Source organism: Ambystoma mexicanum, chromosome 4q (assembly GCF_040938575.1).
Source record: "Ambystoma mexicanum isolate Mex_15411 chromosome 4q, UKY_AmexF1_1, whole genome shotgun sequence".
NCBI classification, from domain to species: domain Eukaryota; kingdom Metazoa; phylum Chordata; class Amphibia; order Caudata; family Ambystomatidae; genus Ambystoma; species Ambystoma mexicanum.
In genome coordinates this window covers 532,563,912-532,584,371 of record NC_090928.1, presented here as the reverse complement: position 1 = coordinate 532,584,371, position 20,460 = coordinate 532,563,912, and the positions used below count along the sequence as shown (strand labels likewise).

The window sequence follows — 20,460 nt, the reverse complement described above, 5'->3', positions numbered from 1 at the left end:
GTGGTCGCGGCCTGCAAAGCGCCAGCTTGACATTGGGTAGGAGATGGGGCAAGGCATTGATTGTATGCAGAAGAGAGCAGTAAAAGCGAGTTGAGCCTGCTCTGGTGAAGAACGAGCAGGGTAGTGAGTAATGCAGGGTGTTGGCTGAGGGTAGTATAGATCATTTGCAGGGAGCAGGTGGTGGTCTTTCTCAGAACTGCTATGACCCCTTTTTGGCTACATGTGTGTGAAGGCGATAGCGTTTATGGTATCGAAGCAAACTCCTCAAAATAGGGTCCAACAGATAATTTCTTAAATGCAGTGAACACAGTGTAGAAATCGTAGAGGGTGCATGCGACAGTCTCAACATCGATGGGGAACAAAACCTTAAATAATCCAAAAAAGCCTCAGACAGACTGGGGTGAATAAACCAGTCTACACCGGCTAATGCAGGTTGAAAAATCCCAATGGATATCTCACCGACTGTAATCCATGTTGGCCCATGTGGCTCTCCGGTTGGTGGCATTCTACTGTTGGTGGATGGAATCAAGCTTTGATTTCCAAACACAGGGGAATAATTACAGAAGTGGCCCCACCGGGTGAACGTGTAATGGTCTGTTCTGCGCTGTTTATAGGGCAGAAGAAAACTGCCTCATTTCCGTGTGGTCCAAGCGACTAGCAGTTACTACCTTGAGGTGGGAGTGCCTAGACACTCATGGCTTAGCAAAGACCTTTCTGTAGAGGAGCATTGTCTGTATATTGGCAGTCATGCAGTTGTTGCTGAGGAAGAAGCTTGGCGGAATACTCAGTTTTGAGGTAATCTGCATTGTCGTACGAGCCATGCTCTCCAGAGCTGTTGGCTGGGCAGTATTGGCTTCTGGGGGGCTCCCACAGACTGTTAGACAGAAGGCTGCCCTCGTCTGAGAGCATTTTATCCTCTCCTGCTGAGTTCCCTGTAGAGGTGGTGTGTTGGTCGGCATTCATGGGATTAGGCAGCGGCTTCCATCACTCCCACCTTGCCATCTCGCATGCACAGCCCCCTTTTGCCAGCTAAGCATCCTTGAAGAAACTTGACAGTAAGTTGGGTAACTGTCATTGCCATGGAGGAATTGGCATCCTAGGCCACCTCCCACACCCCCTCCAGCATCTTCAACTTGCAGTAAAGTCAAACCGCCTGGAGGTGAGTTCGGCTCGAGTGTACAGCATATGAAGAGTTGCATGCAGTTACTCCTTATATGGGCCTTCAGATTAGCCAGGGGTGCAGCATTTTGGGAGATGTAGTCCAAAACATCTGGAGCCCACGATATGGGTAATATGTTGTATGTGTACCCTTTCCTTGCTCAGGTGGGGTATTACACTGGTTGGCAATGACCAGTGGTCTAAGTGTAGTGGAAGTATGCCCCCCTCTGCCCTGCCTTGGCTGCTTCCCCCTTCCCCATACTGGCACACCCCTTCCACCCCGAATTCAAAACCCATACCTGGGTCCTGCCTTTCCTTCACTGGACAACACTGTTGTATAATGGTGCTATCAAGATTGAAGAAAAGGCATTGCAAGAAAGCATGCACTTAAGTGGCCACCATTAGTTGGCCATTGCCCCCCACGGCATACAGATACACGCAGAGGACTGGGAGCGGGTCTTTGTGGCTTCTGGGAAAGGATCAGTCTATTGCAATCCATCACCAGCGAGATAGCTCAGTTAGATGTGGCACTAATGACCAGGGTTCGAATCACTTGTAGGGGATAAGGAAAAGGAAAACGACAACGGCGCCCTTCCCTGACGTCCTGGAACTGTGCTTTGTGGGACATAAAAGAGAATTAATGATGGCGGGGCTTCCCGAAAAGTATGGGAATGTCGTACCCGTTAGTTCCCGCCCACTTCCACTTCTTGTAATGACCCTGTAAATGAAGCCGAGAAGGGAATATGTAATGAGTGTCCTCATGGCCAGCTACACCATCAATATGGTGTTCGAACAAGATACCCGATTCCCTCGGCCAGTGCCATTTTTAAGTGAAAGTGCAAACACATTCAACTGAAGAAACACAATCAAAATATGGCAATAGCAAGAGTCAGACGTATCAGGTCTTGTGTTTGAGGGTAACGGGAAAGCGATGTGTCCGTAGTGGGCTTGGGCTCTGTTACTGCACAATGGACCGTCCTTGGTGAACGGTTCTGAAGTCTGATTGGTTCTCCTTTTCTCCTGAGACGTTTGGATAATATAGATTGGAACACCGTTTAACAGTTTCATCCTGCTATATTCGAAATGATAGTTAGATACCATGCCCAAAGATCTTTCCCATAAATATTTTTGGAAAAAAAGTATTTTTAAACCCTTGAGATGAACCTTTTTCGTAGCACATAAAGGTGTTGTTTGTTTTTTTTTCTTTTTCTTTTTCCGCGCAATGATGGAACCCTGCTTTCAAAATCCTTTTGCGACGAATGCCTGTAAAGGGTGCCCGAAAGCCCGAGGCTGGGACGTAATAGTCGACTATCCTCGAATTTGTCTAAACATGCAGTTCCTCTGGGTGCTGCACAGAAGGTGGAAAGGTCTTACCCAAAGCCAGCCCTTGCAGGTTGTTTCGTAAAATACTGACAATGTATTGGAGTAATGCCAGTGCGTGTTAGAAAATTAACAAGGTTTGCACATTTGCTGGTTGCTGCAAAAGGAAGTTCACAATAGAGGTTTGAATCGAGGATTGTTTCAGGAGTGATGTTTGAGATTTGTGTTTTTAGGGATGTGCAGGTGGCAGGGGCAGCAAAGTCGTTGGGGGGAGGGGAGTTGGTAGTCTTCTTATTGCAGTCTACTTGTTCCACCACCGAACCTATCAATGTGTGGCGGCACAGGGGCTGCATATGTTCTCTTTATTGCATACGGCCTAGAGCGGAATAATACAAAAATGTTGCCCTGAACATTGCGACATGTTAATTAATGGGCCGTTGTGGGGTAATAACCTGCTGATGCCCCCCCCCCCCCCACTACACAGACTAAACGGAATGAGGGTTGCAGGGGTGTCCCCCTCTCCCTTTTGTCTGTGTAGTGGGGTTAGGGGGTGCGTGGTGGGGGGGGGATGGTATCAGGGGAAAATAAAGAAAAAGAGAAAAAATGACCCTGTGACCCACGTTAGTGGGCGAGAACTGACAATGCAAGGTCGGAGGAGAGAGGCGGCATGCTTCATGGTGTGCTGCCAAACAAGTGGATGGGGGGAGGCGTTCTGGGAATGTAGGGCACAGTGATCTATGTGATTGCTGCGCCAGGATGGGAGTCAGCAATTTAGTAGTCTACATTATGGGTGGTGCAGTGATCACAGATTCCCTAGAGTTACATCACTTCCAAAGTGGATCAACTTATTGCAACTGACGAGCCACGATGATTGGAATAAGTCTGATTGTCGATCATATTGAGGAAAGGTCATCCTTGTCATTAACAAATTCACGTTTGAAATGACCCTGGCTTTAGATAATATATTAAATCTGAGCTTTTAGTTTGGGGGTGCTGGTGAAGGCATGTAGCTGTGAGGTAATCTGTAAAGGGAAACTGACTGTATTCATGCTGTAAAGTTACCCCTTACCCTCTCCACTGCCTCACCGCACTGTATAGTTGTCATACAGGTAGCAGTGCAGTCTTCCCAGCACACAGAAGAAGTACAGCAGTGACCGCAACTGTTGCATCTTCTGACACTCTCTAAATCTATATACCACAGAGGGCATCCAGAAAACATGGCCAGTACTGTCGGCTCGAAGACGAAACAACATTACGGTGTCTGTATAATATATATATTTTTTTTACGATATACTAGTGCACCGGTTAAAGCCCAACCATTACCTGCTTCAAAGGTGTCCCACTGTTCCACAGAGCTGTTAATGTCTAGGCACATGATGATATGATAGGTTATTTATAACACGCTTCATACCCAGAGGTTTCTAAGTGCAGACCCGGGGATCGAACCTGTGTTGCTCCATGTCGTCTTGCTTCCAAGACGAGCTATTGCCCCCCTGAGCTATCCTCCCGAGACACCGTACTTTTGCACATCCTCTCAGTTTATTCTCAACACTTGGGTCTCTTGTTATACAGTGTGTTCTATATGTACAGAAGATGTACATTGAAAAAAATAATTCGAACCCCCGTCACGGCTTGTTTTTAAATGGTCATTTGTGGGTAAGCATATTTCCCTTACCATGCTTTCTTCAGCCCTTTGACCCCCCCACCCCACCAGGATTGTGAGTACTAGATTACATTCCATCCCAATGTCAGCCAGTGCTAAATTCACAGGGTCACTGACTCCGAGCAGATGAGGAAGGTTGTACCCCTGTGGGAGGCGGTGCTGTCTAGATGCATGATGGGATGTGCAGACGTGGCAAGGCACATGTTGCCAGCGCTCAGCTCTATCTTGTTCTTCCCCAATTCTTCTCCTTCATGTTCTGTTACATTCTTTTTTCTCACCTGACCTCTCCCTTCCAGCTCTATGGTGCTCACAGCTGATTTTGTTCTTTATTTTTTTTAATGTATCCAGCTCTGATCAACTAATGCAACATGAAAGGGTGCATACATTAATTCAGCTGTTTTACAGTGAAGGACAGATGGCACCATTGATTACATATGTTGTGCTGGCATCGACGTTCGGCCTGTAGGTCACTGATTGAAATCCCTAATCTACCTTGACTTTTCATGGGTGATGCATGCGCCACCATAAAGTTGGGTAATGGTAACCCCTGTTGTTTACAGGGCTGTGAAAGTTTAAACCTTTAGTTGCAAGCACTCCATATAAAGAGTGCTATTAGTCTAGCCCCAGGTAATTTTAAAGCCAGACACACCCTGTTGTATTGTCGCTTAATGTTTTCCATTGGTGGCCTCTGGGCTGGGTGACTGGTTTGATTCTCTTGACTTGCTGTACGTTTATCATTATGGTATTTATTGCGAAGCAACATAGCGCTTTACAGAGGTATACACCAATACAGATACATAACAGAGAGCTTTACAGAGGTGTAAAGCATTAACAGGGGGTGGAGGGGGGTTGGATACATAACTTGGATTGCATTGAGCAGCTTGCCTGCATGGCAGTGAGTAACGATCATCGTAGGGGGCAGTGTGGGGGACTCCGGAATCGTGTACCAGGAGAGCGCCTGTGCCCTATATTGATTGACGGGACCAATGAAACGCTGCAATTGACATTTGACATTCAGGCCTGACTGCTGGATGCATGTCAGACACATGGGGATTAGAACCTGCAAAGAGCTGTTTGTTTGCTACAAGAGGAAGGGAATGTCTCAAAACCAGGGTGGACTTCTTTGTGGGAACTCCTGAGCGCCACTCAACCCCACTCCTAACATACAAACTACCCATGTCTATTATGTGGCTCTTGGCTCCTGTGGCACGTCACTCAAGGTATGGTTTTAGGTGAGAGCTATGTAGATCACCTCACCTCCTAGAGCTCAGTTTAATTTCTGAGTGAGAGACAGCTCTGTAAAATGACCGTATTTGTTTGAGTTTCTATGAAGATTGGGATTCTCAGGGTCCATCTGTCCTCCTGGCCACTAGAATGCTGTTTTAGGGAGCACAGAACTAATCCACATTTGCATCTTATGAGGTGCACTTGGGTGTTCTTAAATTGTTATGGTGCTTAGCAGTGAGGCGTTTGACAGGCTCTGCAGGCACCTCTGTTAGGGGAATTTCTGGGCAGGCAAAGCCATGCTAGGGATTTGCGGACTCCCAGCTCACGGAAGGCCCTAACCCCCTTCCCTTGTCCCAAAGAAGTCAAGGTCCGCACAAGTAGCAAAAGGGTTACTCCAGTTTTATTATAGACCACAAAACACACAGGGGTCATATGCACGGAGTGAGGTCCAGGCACATCTCGCCGCATTCTGGCTCGCAGGCCAGTTTTCATAACATGTGATGTCACATTGTGCGTCACTCGCGGGGGTTCCCTCCCCATAAACCTAGTGCCACTCAGGATAGGCCACTGAGTGGTAGGTCCAGCATAGGACCCTATTGAAAAATCAGATTAGTGGATGCAGCTGTGTCAGATGGTGTAATTGGATCATCCCTAAAAATTGCTACTCTGAAAATGTTACATTGGGTGAGCCCTGTGATTGGTCGGTAGCCCCTGCCATCTGCCCCTAGGGCCCAGGGTCCTGTTTTGTCAGGCTGTGGGCCCCCAAGCCTGGGACAAACTCCGTTCCCACCAACGAGCCACCTGTTGCGCTACATGCATACTATTTGTCAGCAAGGTGCAACTATGTGTCTTCATTATACGATAGTGTGTAGAAGACTAATGCCATGAGAGCGTTCCATTCCCATCGTACAAGGTAGCTGGAGAGTAGCGAGTATGTTGCGAACCGCTGTCTGGTCGTGGGACGGCTGCTCGTTCCCAGCCTCCGAAGCTTGGCCCAATGTCAGCTCGGACGAGTCACGTGGCTCGAGACCACTCTTGCAGGCTCAATTTGCTTCAGATTAACTTGTATTTTTCAGGGAACATTCTTTGCTGCAGCCAGTGTCACCCTGGCTCTGCGTGTGGAATGTCGTTGACAACTTTGTGACCTTGACTGCCGTTACTCCTGCCATGGCCTACTGTATTTTCCTAATGCCTGCTCTGGTTTTTGTTGTGTTGCTCCATTGTGTCCTTGGGTGAGTATGTGTCACAGCCGTTGAGGTCCCTCGAGTGCTCCTGTCCTTCCATAGGGGTAGGTGCACGTAAGCATCTGCAAGCATGTATATAAGCTGTTCTGGCGTCTTAGATTGCTGTAGCAAACCTAATGGCAAAATCATAAACATGCCAACAGTATGTATGTCACAATTACACCTTGTAAGGGAAGAGATTTCGACACTCTCTCCCGAACCACAGAAGCCGAATGAATCGACCCCTCCCACCGTGGTTGGCACAGGTACCTGATCTAGAGATACACAGGACACCACGTGGCAGCCAATGGGGGGGGGAAGAGGGATTAGGGAGAGGTTGTGGATAGGGTGGGGGAATGTGGAACACCGGAAAGAGGGTAAGGAAATACCTAGTTTGGATAGGACTGGGGAAACGCAGGGTAAAACCTGACCTACACAACCCTATCATACATATTCAGATGCGTGATACCTGTAGAACTAACACATACACACAATGTGAATAATTCCTAAACAACCTGCCTCCTAATCCTGTCTAATACATATGCATGGAAATTCAACATGAACACGTAACAAACATTTTGCCATAAACAAAATGAAGCAAACAAATGGGAAGTTTCCCAGCATGATGAGACACACACATGGCCCTGTGAGCAAGCATAAGCGACATGTAACAGAATGTGAACCCATGTAGTAGCAGATTCTAGTTAACGTCACTAGTTCTTGCGAACACATATAACTTCCTGATTCCAGGAACTGTTGTGACTTAACCAACAATGACTTGTGATACTGGCCGGTTTGCAGTTGAATGTTCGTAGTTACACAGGTTCCATCAAGGGTGATTATAACCCAACAACTAGACGTAAGCCCCATCTCCCAAAATCGCCCTGGCAATGCAATAGTCTGTCAAGGACGGTATAATCACAATTCTCTCCAGTACTTCTCTTTAGTCCGGGAGCCCCACGGGACTACCCGGACAATGTGAACTTCTGCAGAAAAAAGGCAAGCCGGAAGCGCGTCTGTCCTCCTGCTGAAACGCTAGTCCTCCAACCATCAGCATAACCATGCGCCGGGCGCACCCCGAACTCCTGCTTCCTCCGACAGCATAACGCCTAGCAAACCAAAATAAGCCGCACCTGTCTGGTGCCGTTGCCGGTTAATAAGCTGTGAGTAATCAGAGACAGCTGGGAACGCACACGCAACCCAGGACTACAAGCGGCTGCTGGGAAAGGTAGTCTTTGCTTCCCCAGCTCTCCAATGCACTTCATTGTGCATAATGTAACACTCCTCGTCTGCCCCATCCTCTATTCCTGACAATGTAGATGTCACTGTCCTCTACCTCCATAGAGCTGTCGCATGTGTTCTTCGTGTAGAGTGGGTGTGTGTCCCGAGTGCGTGGATTGCACATGTGCTTCCTGTCTAACGTAGCTGTGTTGTCATGATGTCTCGAACGACCTGCGGCATGGCTTCTTGTTGCTTTTAGTCGATTCTGTCCATGAAGTTGTCTCCAGCTGTCTTGTCCATGCTGGCAGGGTACCTTTCGTGGTAGTTGTCCACGGTGGGAGCATTAGGGATTGGTACAAGCTCATGGGATTGGCAGCCATGTTGTCGTTGGTGCTTCTATCGCTTGGGGGGGTCTCTCTATATGGAAGGCATTCTCGGGTTTTCCCTCTTCAACTCCCCTATAGTTTACCCTTGGATAGTCCTCACTAAAAAGATGGTGGTCTGTTGTATGGGAGCGTTTATGATGGAGAGAATGGAGGTTCCCTTTAGTACAATCCTGGGTAGCGCCCACCATGATGCCTGAAAGCCCTTGAAGGGAAATGGCTTTAGGGGAGACGGCAGTGCTCGTGCCAGCAGCACAAGTCCCACTGAGAAACATGTACGTCTTGTGGGGGATGGAGGGGCGTTGAGCACCGCTATGTTCAGAACACGTTTTCAATGAGTTGTGGGTTTTATATTGCTCCAGGATCTGTATGTAAATATGTTCATGTGCAAACTTAATGAAGTTTTCCTTTATGCCCAACAGTAAATTGACCAGTATAAAAGACTCTCAAGTCTGTTTGTCTGTGTGGCAGATCGGTAAATGGTCCTTTATAACCTTTTTATTTCATGTTATGGTCCCTACTGGCACCCATTGTAGGCAAGTGGAGTCACTTTCAAAGGTTTCCTCTCTTACTGAACTTGGGTGAATGGTTCACGACATGAGCGTCCTTGCCGCAGGTCAGAAGTCTTAGCTTTTTCAAAATCTACTCCGCATCCTTCAGGGACTTAAAACACATTTTTGAAGAATGCACTGCTTATGTGATTTGTATTTATTTGTGTGTAGTAAATTATACTATGGGTTTGAACACCACTTTCCATCTATGTAATATCAGTTGAGGGACGGGGGTGGAGGGGGTGGGAATGGGTGTGGGGAAGGGCATAGGTTTTCCACACCAGTGGGTTGGGTTTCAAAGTTCCATCCTTGACTCAGTATGCCAAGCCTGAAAGCAGTCGAATCTCGGCGTTGAAAAGCTCTGCTTTCCTCCGTCGAAGACATACTGTTGAAAAATTCACCAGTTTTTTTTTTTTTTTTTTTGTAATATGGCGTATATATACATATAACCCATTGACTACATAAACCAAATATGCTTTGGACAAGCAGGAGCTAAAAGCTGCTCCTGGGTATCCAGCATTAACCAGTGACCAACCATTGGGGAACAAGTAGCTACTACGTAGAGTTGCGCAGATCTAACTTACATAAGATGTAAACCTATAATTTAGTCCATTATATATGACCACCCCTATGCTTTAAATGATGTCCTCTTTATGTATAGATCGACCCAAACATGCAGAGTTAAATTCACATAGGTGTGTGGTTTTTTTTTTTTTTTGTTTGTTTTTTTGGTGGCATTTACCTCGGGAGCCAAAAGTAGCTCCCAGCTCCCCTCCATTTCGAACCCTGTTTTGTTCGTGGTAAATTACAAGTTGCAGTTTCATTATGAATACAGAAAGCAACCTAACTGCTGAACTTTGAAGCCCCTAGAGGGAAAAGGGGTGGTGGTAAGAGGCAGAGTTTGGAAAGTTGCATTCCAGATAATGAGGTTCACACAAGTTCTGGCTGTGACTTGGATGGTCTGTGATCGGCATGAAAGCCTATGCAGAACAGGGGAATTTTCAGTGACTAATCAAATTTGAGATGAACCGATTTCAAGCAGATTCCATTTTTCTGGACCCTTGATGGGGAACGCCATTTGTCTTGATCGGTTTAGTCGGCTGGCGGGTTTCAGCAATCTGTGGGCTGACCTCGACTGGAGGTTCCTCATCCATTAGCAGTTGAGTCTGTTGATCGGAAATGTGCGGGCCTAGCCTCCAGAAGACTTCCCAATTTGCTCTTGCACAGTAAGCAGCGCTGGACCTGCAAGGCCTTTTAACGTGTTGAAATCTGTTTAGGGCCAGGACCATCCCATTGTGTCCTGTTCACTGTAATCCGGGCCAATCGTGAACGAGCAAGGGCAAGTCTTAACGTGTTGCCAGCTCATTTCCAAATTCATTAGACCTGATGTTTAACCCCATTAATTAAATATCCAGCTGCTGCAGCGGCCTGCCAATCTTCATGAACAATCTACTGAGTAAAGCGCACACTCGCCAAGACTGTAAGTCCCTTGAACGAAGTTGGAACAGAGCGGTCTTGGGTTGGAATACCATTGGGATAATGGGCTGCTTGTCTGACGCGTCATCGTGCTTGCATCTGGATTGTGTTGCCTCCCTTCATTCTCGCTAGACCATTCTGCCTTCACTCTGCTCTTACATAGCACCTTTGTGTTCTTTCTTTTCTCAGAGTTTTATATTTCACAATTGTCACATAATATTCAGCCAAGTTTGGGCAATAATGATCTCAGCAATATGAGCCATGCATCGGTGCAAAGCACATCCTGAATTTCTATTCCTGCTTAGTAGCAGCTGCTTCTTACCCCCAACCTGACAGTACTCTTATTTTCTGTCATCCACGAAGGAACACATGTCTAGTTTGGCCTATTGATATGTTAACCCATAAAATGCCCCACCCCCCAGCTTTGCTATTTTTTATTGGCTACTAGAAACCATTTTGTCAAGTGATTCGGTCACATGTGGCAAACCATGAATGGGGGTCATCCATAGTGAAATGGGGTAGCAGGGAGCTGCCACAACAGTTGTTCATGCACCTTTCTGAAGGGATGTTTGCACCCTGTGTGATGGGCCACACCTTTCCATCTAACACTCGTAATGCGATTGCTGCCAAAGGCTGTTTCTGGGAGGCCACACCAAGATTCCTTCCTAAGTGCAATTCTGTGCCGTCAAGACAAAGTGACTATTGTTGAGCAGTACGCAGAGAGTGTGAGGTTTTTATGGTTACGATATTTGAGAAGTGTGTCGACAGCGAGTTGGCTCTCGGCCCGCCAAGTACATATTAGCAGGAATTGAGCTCATGAAGTTTTCATATCCAGGGCAGCTCTTTCTCTGTACCAAAATGTACATACCTCCCAGATCACTTAACACTCGTCATAAAGCGAGGAGTAGAATCCCCAGGCTGCGACCTTGCATAGTCTCCCTTTTCCCAACACCTGCTGTACACTGTCCAGTGTATATATGAGAGTTGCACTGTGGCAAAGTGATCATTGGAGCTCTTTGCAGACGCCAGTGGTGGGAGTCTGGTGAGGAGATAGTGTTGTCCCTTTTTATGCCTTGTGTCTTGCTAAGTAATTATCCCTTGCTGTATGTGGCTTCTTGGTTGATTGGAATTCTTACTAACCTGCTCACCGTTTTTCTTCCCACCTTGCACTAAACTCGTTGACTGGCCACTCGCAAACTGCAGGCAGGCACCTACTAGTAGCCCAGCCCTCTACACACACTAACATCCTACAATCTCTACCGCCTTTCCACCAGATGCTCCCACAGACCCCTCTGCAAACCCTCAACACTGTGAGTTAAAGAATCATATGGATATAAGAAAATGTCATCCACGTGATTCTGTACCACCACCGACCCGTCGTCGGAATGCTTTTCATATGTATACTGATCTTCTCATAGCACTTTAACAAAACATCCTCAAGTGTTGGTTTAAAGTTTGAACACAGGCAGCATAGCCTATATCTGCTCCATATCGTATCTGCGAGCAAACCAAGTTTTCCCAGGAGAAACGTGCTCTCGTCTATGATATTTTGTACTGGCCATTCCAAACACTGCTGAACATTAGATAAACGAACCAGATAAAAAAAAAAAAAAAAATTTGAAACCTAGATCTTCTCTCATAGGTCCTCTACAGGAGTACCATACAAAAAGGTCCTGGTTACCTTGTAGTAAGTTATGTTATATTTGATCCTTGTAAGTAAAAAGTATCTCGCGCAGGTTGCTGTGTCTTCACGTGTGTTTTTTTATTGTCCAGAATGTGGACATATAGTAAAAGGAAGGTGGTCAACCGACACGTGTTTCAACCCAGAAGGGTTTTTTTCAAGGCATGGTCATATATCTTGGGGAATTTCAACCCTAAAGCTGCTGCCAGTTCATTGTGGGTAATTCACTGAAGAATTACCCACAATGTACTGGCAACAGCTTTAGGGACTCTACAAGATTGACAAGCAACTTTGCCAACTGGCAACTAGAAGAACATGGGTTAAATAGGTGCAGGTCTTAAGTGAACACTGGCTGCCAGAAACTTGTTTATTACAGCAATGTTACCATTTGTTTTAATGAGTTTTCCTTTTCCTTTCAGCGTGGGGGAAAGCCACTGCCGCCCTGTTGATCATCGGCTTCATCATCCTCATCATATGTTTCCTCCTCTCCTTCGTGGCCCTCTGTGTGCCCAACTTTGGACTCCTCAGAGTAATTGGAGGCCTGCTATTTGTGGCTGGTAAGACTGACCTTACAGACCATACTTGACAAGATTTTTCTGGAAAATAAGGTGTTTGTAAAGCAGGACTATTGCCGGAAGGCTACTCTATACGGGAATGGTTGTGATGTAGGGCTGTCGGGTGATTTCCCAGGAGCCGGCAGCACCATCTGCGGACCTCCGGGGCTGGGCCCAAACTCCTCCCGCGTCCCAAAAGAAGCATGAGGCACACACAAGAGCAAGGTAGCTACTGCTGTTTATTATAGTAACGGCAGGGATAACTCTCAGACCGCATGCATCCGGAGAGGCTCTCAGCATTAGTGGGGCTCGCAGGCCCTTTTTACCGTGGTATGATGCGCTACTTGCGTCACCTGGAAAAACTATCCCCAAAACCTATCGCCATTTCGGATTGGCTCCCCGAGTGGTAGGGTCAGTATGGTTACTTATAGAGAAGAGGGTTATTGGGTGAGGACGGGTCCGGTGGTACACTTGGGCTGTCCCTAACAATTGTTACACTGAAGTTGTTACAGGGGGACACTTGGTGATTGGCTAACTATAATGGCATCAGTGATGAGCCCCTCTTATTCTGATTCGTTCACCCGCGAGCCCCCAAGCCTGGGACCACCGCCGTTCCCAGCTTGCGGTGTACCTGGCACTGGCAACAAAGTGCAACTATGTGGACAATGGACAGGTCTGACTATGGGCTAATGTGTATGTCTTTCCCATCGCTGTAGGTGTCCAATTTGTCACTTCATTGTTGCAAACTGTGTCCCAGACGTGGGACCCCAGCGAGTTTCTGTCTCGTAAGCTAGGCATCTTGTCAGTTCGGCTTGGTTACGTGTGGATAGACCGTGGCCGGGACAGAATTATGAGCATTTGATTTGTATTTCGGCTCTGAGGAGCGTTTGGCATTGGCAGTCGTAACCTTCGCGCGGGGAGCGCGGCATGTAGATGGCAACCTTGCGCCCTTGGGTGTGAGCTCTCGTTGGGGCTCGTTCTGTGTGATCAGCACTTTGCATTTTCGTATGAGAGGATTTTCGTCTGAGAGGCTCCTGCCTGGGGACTCTTGCTTTGCGACCTACCTTGGCCTAGCTTCTGGGTGGCGGTACATAAACCCTAATATGGGGGTCGCGAGGGGTGACAGAGTGTTGCAAGCAGAAATATATATATAATATATATTGGTGTCTTCATAGTGATAGGTGGCGAAAAAGCATCTGCAAGCATATATACAGAGCTCTTCAGGCGTCTTGCGTTTCTGCGGTGCTGTAGAAGGCCTATGTGAAAAATAACAATGATGCATGTCTGTGGGTGTGTCGGTCCTGTGCATCATAGCACTGAGTATGTTCTTCGTGTAGGTTGCTGTGTGAGTGACCAATGTGCATGGTGGCACGTGTGTTCTTGTCTGTTGGGTATGTCGTCATGGCATCTCTAACGATGATGATGTTTGTGGTTGCTGTCTTAATCGAGTTGGTCCATGAAGTTGATGTCAGCTCCACTTGAGGTTCCCGGATGTGGTTTAATTAGTGGGCAGGCTCCCTGGGCGTGTGGGGCGTGGCCACAGTGGATCTTGCCGTCTGGTGTAGAAGTGAGCGGGTCGAATTCCTCTCACAGGGGGTTGCTTGCGCCATGATGTTCTAGGCCATGGTTTAGATGAGAATGGGGGGAAGGGACTTTCCCATGTTTCCCTCTTCAGGGCGTATGATGGAGGGATGGAAGGATCGGACTAGAGTTGGTTCCAGAGTATGGAGAAGTCATGGCTGCCTGAACAGGAAAGGCTAACATGGGGAATATTCAGTGGAAGTGGGTCAGAGTGCAGCATATTTAAAAGCCGGTGGAAGGAAATTAACGTCTATAGTGGTACGAACCCCATCTAAACCAATACATTTTGAAATTTAAAAGAATGCTTCTTGAGCAAGTTGAGTGGCTTAAAGACTACAGATTTATCTGCAGGCGCCTGTAAGAAGGCGGAGAGCCCACGTTGTGCCTTCTTTGGCACCTCAAATGTCTCATTGCAGGCCTTCAGTCACAAATTCACATCAGTAAGAACAATTATTGCATGATTGTAGCCATGACCAGGCCAGTGCCTCATGTTGAAGGCCTCATTAAGTCCATACTTGGATTGAGAGCACAGCTACTGAGGGATTGAGCTTCAGTTTGTTATCACACACCCAAATCAGGTTTGTGATGGAAGCATAATTGTTAGAATTAGCTGTGACTGACACCTCCCATCATTTGTGTGTTCATAGGGTTTTGTGGCTGTATCAAGTATTCATTTCAAATTTGTTATAGTGTATACCATTGCATTTTGTACTTCACTGTATTGTCTGGTTCTGAGCTGTGAGCTGGGAAGCTTAGGACCAAGGATAATGTTAATGTAACCATGCCAAGAGCTACAGAGACTGGTCTTTTTCCAGAACGAAACCATATTAACCACTGGAGAGTTTATTTCACTCTTGGTTAAATGGTGTTTTAAGGGTGTTCTCGTCTCATAGCTCTACCTTTTTAAATGCTTCTCTTCCAACCAAGACTTAAAAAAGGTTTTGTGAATGCGGAGAGCACAACCCTGGAACGTTAATCACATCCGTAATATCGTTTTAAGCAGTTCCAAGAAATCCACTCCTTCAATCTCTTAATTGTTTGCCATGGTGGCCTCTGTTGTTCTGGCGAGCCCCAGTGCTGCATGTGGGACACTACAGGAAGTACACAATACTAGCGGTAATTTTAATTGCACCAGTGAAGTTGGACGACTTCATCCAATAACCTAAAGTAGCGTGAGCTATTGGTCTGCCACCATATTGCTTTGAACGGATGACTGCATTAATCCATCCTTCATTCCAAAAGAATCACTGTGTAGATAACTGCAGTGGTGATGACAATACCATCTGCAGTAAAAAGGTCTCGGCAAGATTGTCCTCGTAGAAAAAGGAGACCGCGTTTCTAATGAACCAATGCCTCTGCTTGAGGCAAGAGTCTCCTAGATTCAAAGAAGACCCCTTTTTCTGCCCATTGAGAATCCATGCACCATGTCAGTGGGTGTGCAGGAAGAAGCATCCGCTTGTCCCAGGTAATGGTTACCTGCCCTTAGGACTGTTTATTGATAGGACTGGAACAATTCACAACCAAGTTGACAAGGCTTTTCTGGAAGAACGAGGGGACTGCACTGCCCTTAAAAATGATATTGCATCTACGTTTCTACAACGGGAGCTCCATGAGCGAGGATGGCCAACGACTTCCTTATCTGTGGTCCCTGTCTCAGTTAAGAGTACACTGTCGACCCCATTGCAAACATGCAAGCTCTTGGGCACAAGTGTTCACTTTTTGCTAGGTTAGGCTCTCATACATTCCATGCCACCTCAGAGCTTTCCACATGAATGGATTCGCCAACCTAACAATGGCCTAGCTCTCAGGAACCGCCCCCACCCCCTGAGGAGATTCCCCGGGTCTCGTGTAAGCAGCAACTGACCTTCAAACTAGGTGCACATTGATGGAGCTGGAGAGAACGTTTTAAGTTGCATTCCTCGGATTTGGGCATATCCTTAATAGTCCATGTTCAATGATGACATTGGGCAACAATTCATGGCAGTAGATTCACGTTTGCCAACCTTTGCCATTAATGTTATCATATTTTACTGGAAAGCTCCAACCCCCTTATCAGGTTCCTGAGCCAAGTACTTCCCTAACATTAATCCGAAAGTGTCCCTGCCTACTTCACAGGCAAATGGCTGTTCATGTGCTCGAATTCGCTTCCCATAACTGGAGTGGAGCAATCGTCAAGAGCAGTATTGCGGGGTCCAGTCGGATCTGTGTCAGTTACTTGTTTCAGAGTTGAGCAGAGTAAGGCCTGCTGTCTGTGTACATTATAGTCCAATTACTGTCTTCCCTCTTCATTCCCCATCAGAGCATCTATGCACACATAATCGGGCCCCTACAATGTACATTGTTGGAGTATATTGGTGTACTTAAAAGAGTTTAAAAAAATATACCGGCCACAGTGGTTGAAGAACGAGAACTTAATCTCTTTGAGGCTAGCAGTCCCTTCCTGCAGAGCTTTTTGAATCCACCGTTACCCTATGGTGAGAACACTGCACCTCATCCTTATCAAAACTCACCGCTTCTGGTTTCCACACTGCTTGTTTTCTCCGTGCAATGTACGCTTGCTGTTAGTACCTACTTTATCTGTGTGCTGTATTTCTCTTAGCACGGTTCGCTATCCAATGTTGGTGAAGTTGGATATTTATCGTAATCCCATTTGAAGCCAATGGAGCAGAACCATTTTTATGTGGTTAGTGGAGGTTTGCTGGGGGTGGGGGATATGAGTGATGGATCTCATTAAAGTCTCGCTAGAGGGTTTGTGTATTAGGATGATGTAAATGAACCAAGGGAAGGCACAAGTGCCTCCAAGTTATGGCTAGATGAGTGGTACTGCCCTAACCAACTCAGCATTCGTAACTAGGGGATTAGCTTTATGCACATGGCTGCTTTCCACTGCCATAAGTGTGAACTGACCAAGGCAGCTCAGTGTCCAAACTTTCAGCAGGAAAAGTCGATGGTAGCTGCCAGATTTAGTACCTGAAAATGGCAGCAGTGCGCAGTATAAGTCGCGATTACATTATAGCATAACATTGCGCAATCTGTTGCACTGTATTTGCAGATGTTCTTGCACATATTTCATATGCAGGATTGGCATTTTAGTGGAATGTTATTGGATGGCATTGTTGCCACGCTGAGGCTACCTGTGGCTTACCCAGAATGATTCATGCCGTTTTCCTCTTCTCCCCATTCCCTTTTTGTTTTCAACAGTCATCCTTCAGATAATCGCCCTGATCATTTACCCGGTCAGGTTTACGGATGAGCTGGCCGTCAACAACCAGAAGTACATGTACAGCTGGACCTACGGCTTCGGATGGGGCAGCACCATCATCATGTTCGGTTGTGCCATCTTCTTCTGCTGCCTTCCCAAGTACGAAGACGAACTGCTGGGCAACGTCAAGACCAAGTACTTCTACACCTCTGGCTAAGGGGCAGGCGAAAGTGACCAGGGGACCCCGCGTTATGCCTTTTGACTTTTGGATTCCACAGAGAAAGACACTACCTTGATACTACTATTCTAACGCTCAGCAACTTCTTTTTTTTTTTTTAAGCAGAGAATTCTACACAGCATCCTATTCATAGTGTGTGATATTGTGCTAGGATTCAGCATTCCTTTTCTATTTTTTGTTTTTTGGTTTTTATTGTGTTTTAGCTTTTTGTGTTGTTTTTTGCTCGCCTACTTGAGACCGGAACGCCCATAGAAAACTGTTTTTATGCTTATTTGGTAGGCAATACTGGGGTCTGCCAGTATCAGTCTTTACACATTGTTTCATGTTAATGTCATGTTAATGTCTGCCTTATTGCGCCCTTCCCTTGCTTGCAGAACATGGCTGCTTTGTAGCACACCGTATCAAATGCCAGTGGCTTTCATTTTGGCGTATTTTACTGTACTGGCGACGACTTTCTGGCAGTTGGGGGAATTCGTATCTAAGTAATAACTGATCTGCTAATGCTTTCTGAAAAGTAGACTTGCCATAACAAGAGCATGGGGGGGCATAGTTTCTCTGTTATCACCAGGCCACATTTCCATCCACATGCCTGTGCGCATTTGTGATGGCAGATGTCCATGTGCGAGAATTTGAAAGCCCTGGAGTCCAGGCGTCCATTAGGACATTGAATACTTGATAAAGTGATTGGGGTTAACCTGCAAAAGTTAGGCCAAGAATGGTCAGCCTGCGACTCTCTTAACTAATAATAGAAGTAACTGCGTCAAATGAATGTGCCTGTGAAGCCGCCTACCACAGCCCGGCATCCATTATTCTGTTCTGTGCAATCTCTGTTTAGACGGTACAATCGGCCGCCATTTTATGAGCTGAAAATTGTTGGTGTATGTGAATTCTACAGTGAATTTGTTTTCCTATATTTATCGACTGCCTTAAAATGAAATTTTAAACCATGCAGTGCACTGCAAAGATTTTTGTAAGAACGCCAATAATTGTATGGTAGTTTTAGGATAACAAAAAAGCCTGGCTTCTGTGAGATCCTGTTCGGTGGCGGAGTTTTCCAGTGCAGCACTGCCAACCACAAAGCAACTTGCTAGTGTGGTGTTGACGTGTTGCCTGTGATGGACAGACCTGCATGCTTTCGTATATTTGCCCTTAAATTCATACTAAACCCTCTATGGAGTTTGATTTTGGTTAATGAAATGCAACATGACAAAATGTCAACAGTTATGCTAAGCCAGTAACTCATTCAACAATTTTACGTTCGGCAAACCTCTTCTGATGCTGGTCTTAACACCATGTAGGTTTCTGTAAGAAAGGATTTTGATAGTGGAAACCGTTCATAGAAAAATGTGACAGTTTATTCGCAGGCACCTTTCAGTGCTGGCCATTTCAAGGATCCGATTGAGCTTTCCACTCCAGTGGCCATATGCAGTCTCATCTCAACCTCTGGCGTTCCTGGCAACGGCTAAACCCATTTTTTAAATGCAAGTGGATCGCTTCACTTAAGATGGTTTGGGGTTACCTATGACACACGTTTCTCCCAAAAACACAATCTAGGCACCATGTTCATGATTGTAGCTATGGCAGAGTGGATCACGTTTGGGCATGCGTGGGAGCACAATTTGGATGGAGGAACCTATGCCAGTTGTTAAACTCCAGGCTCGGGCACTTCACCTCTCAAACCCTGGAGCAGTGGCGGAACTGCTGCTACCCATTGAGGACACTGATCCTGGTGGGGTAATTGTGGTAATCTCCTATTTTGTCTTTCATTTTCCCATACCTTTTTGCTGTTTGCAAATTGGGATCCATTAGGGATCCAGTGACGGAATACTATTGGTTGCGTTTAACTTGTTACTGCCAGCACTGGTAGAAGGTTCGCCATTTATAGCCTGTTCATATGTTGCTTCATGCTGCCCCCCTACCCCCACACGTTTAAGATTTGTAATTGATGTTATAGGTTTCATCTTTGTTTTTTGGATGACCATGCTTCAGGAACTATATATCTTCTAACTTTTTGGTTTTCAATGCGGTTTCCCCAGTAATCCAATTCATATATCCTGTGTGAGGGCAGGGGTGCAGCTGGGAGGGAGAAGCCTTACTTTTTAACAGTTCATTTTCTTTTGAGCGCAAGGACCAATGTGGTCCCAGAAAAGCCAAATAGACCCACATGCAAGCTTGCCTTAAAGTACAAATGGAAAAACTGATCTGAAAGCCATGGTGATTTTTATTTCCGTGGGTCACTGCAGTTTTAATGTTTTTCATTTAGAGTTAACCAATCTCGTATTGGGTGTTGCACTAGGTGAACTGGTCATTAGCATTAAAGCATGCATCTCATTTGTTTCTAGGCACCACCCAAGATAAGATTTCATATGTTTTTTTGCCAAAATGTAAACTTGGAACCTTTACACATGTATGTATATATTTGGCCCAAAACTATTTTGATATACGGTTGTAAAAAAAACAAAATAAAAGAATCTTAACTCCATGTATGAAGTAATTTCAGTTTTTATTTTTAGAAATTCAAACACAAGTTTTGCATCATGTCGGTGCATGCTTTTCTAATCAAATGTGTTGTTACAGTAAGAAAGTGAAAGAGTTAAAGGCTCATGTTCGATTATTTAAAGGTAAGGTGATAAAATGACAGTAATTAAAATGATATGAATGTGTTCTAAATGCATTATAATGTGAAAAATGTGCACCCTGTTTACGCCTTACAAACCTCCGTGGTCCATCTAGAATATCTTTGCAGGCCCTAGGATTTGAGGGGGTGTGGACGACAAAAGATGTGTGGGCTTCCTTCCCCTTATTTCCATGAATAGTGACATCCGTGATATTACAGAAAACATCTCAAAATGAGTCTTTAATACCAAAATATATCATGGGAAGTGAAATTGCAAACACATTACCATGAGTAATGCAGGAGACCAATATACTGTGGCGTCCAGCATAAGAAATGTCACTGTTCAATATTAACAATGTGGCAAT

General features: G+C 45.9%; 1 protein-coding gene across 1 annotated transcript in view; it reads left to right on the top strand.

Moving 5' to 3' along the window:
* PERP (p53 apoptosis effector related to PMP22) overlaps positions 1–19,960 on the top strand; it is a 56,113-nt gene extending 36,153 nt beyond the window's left edge. Inside the window, exons 2-3 of the mRNA XM_069608077.1 lie at positions 12,323–12,460; positions 17,240–19,960. Coding sequence (XP_069464178.1) covers positions 12,323–12,460; positions 17,240–17,457 — 356 coding nt within the window. The 3' untranslated portion in view covers positions 17,458–19,960. The remainder of the gene's footprint in view (positions 1–12,322; positions 12,461–17,239) is intronic.
* The last annotated feature ends 500 nt before the right edge of the window (positions 19,961–20,460 follow it).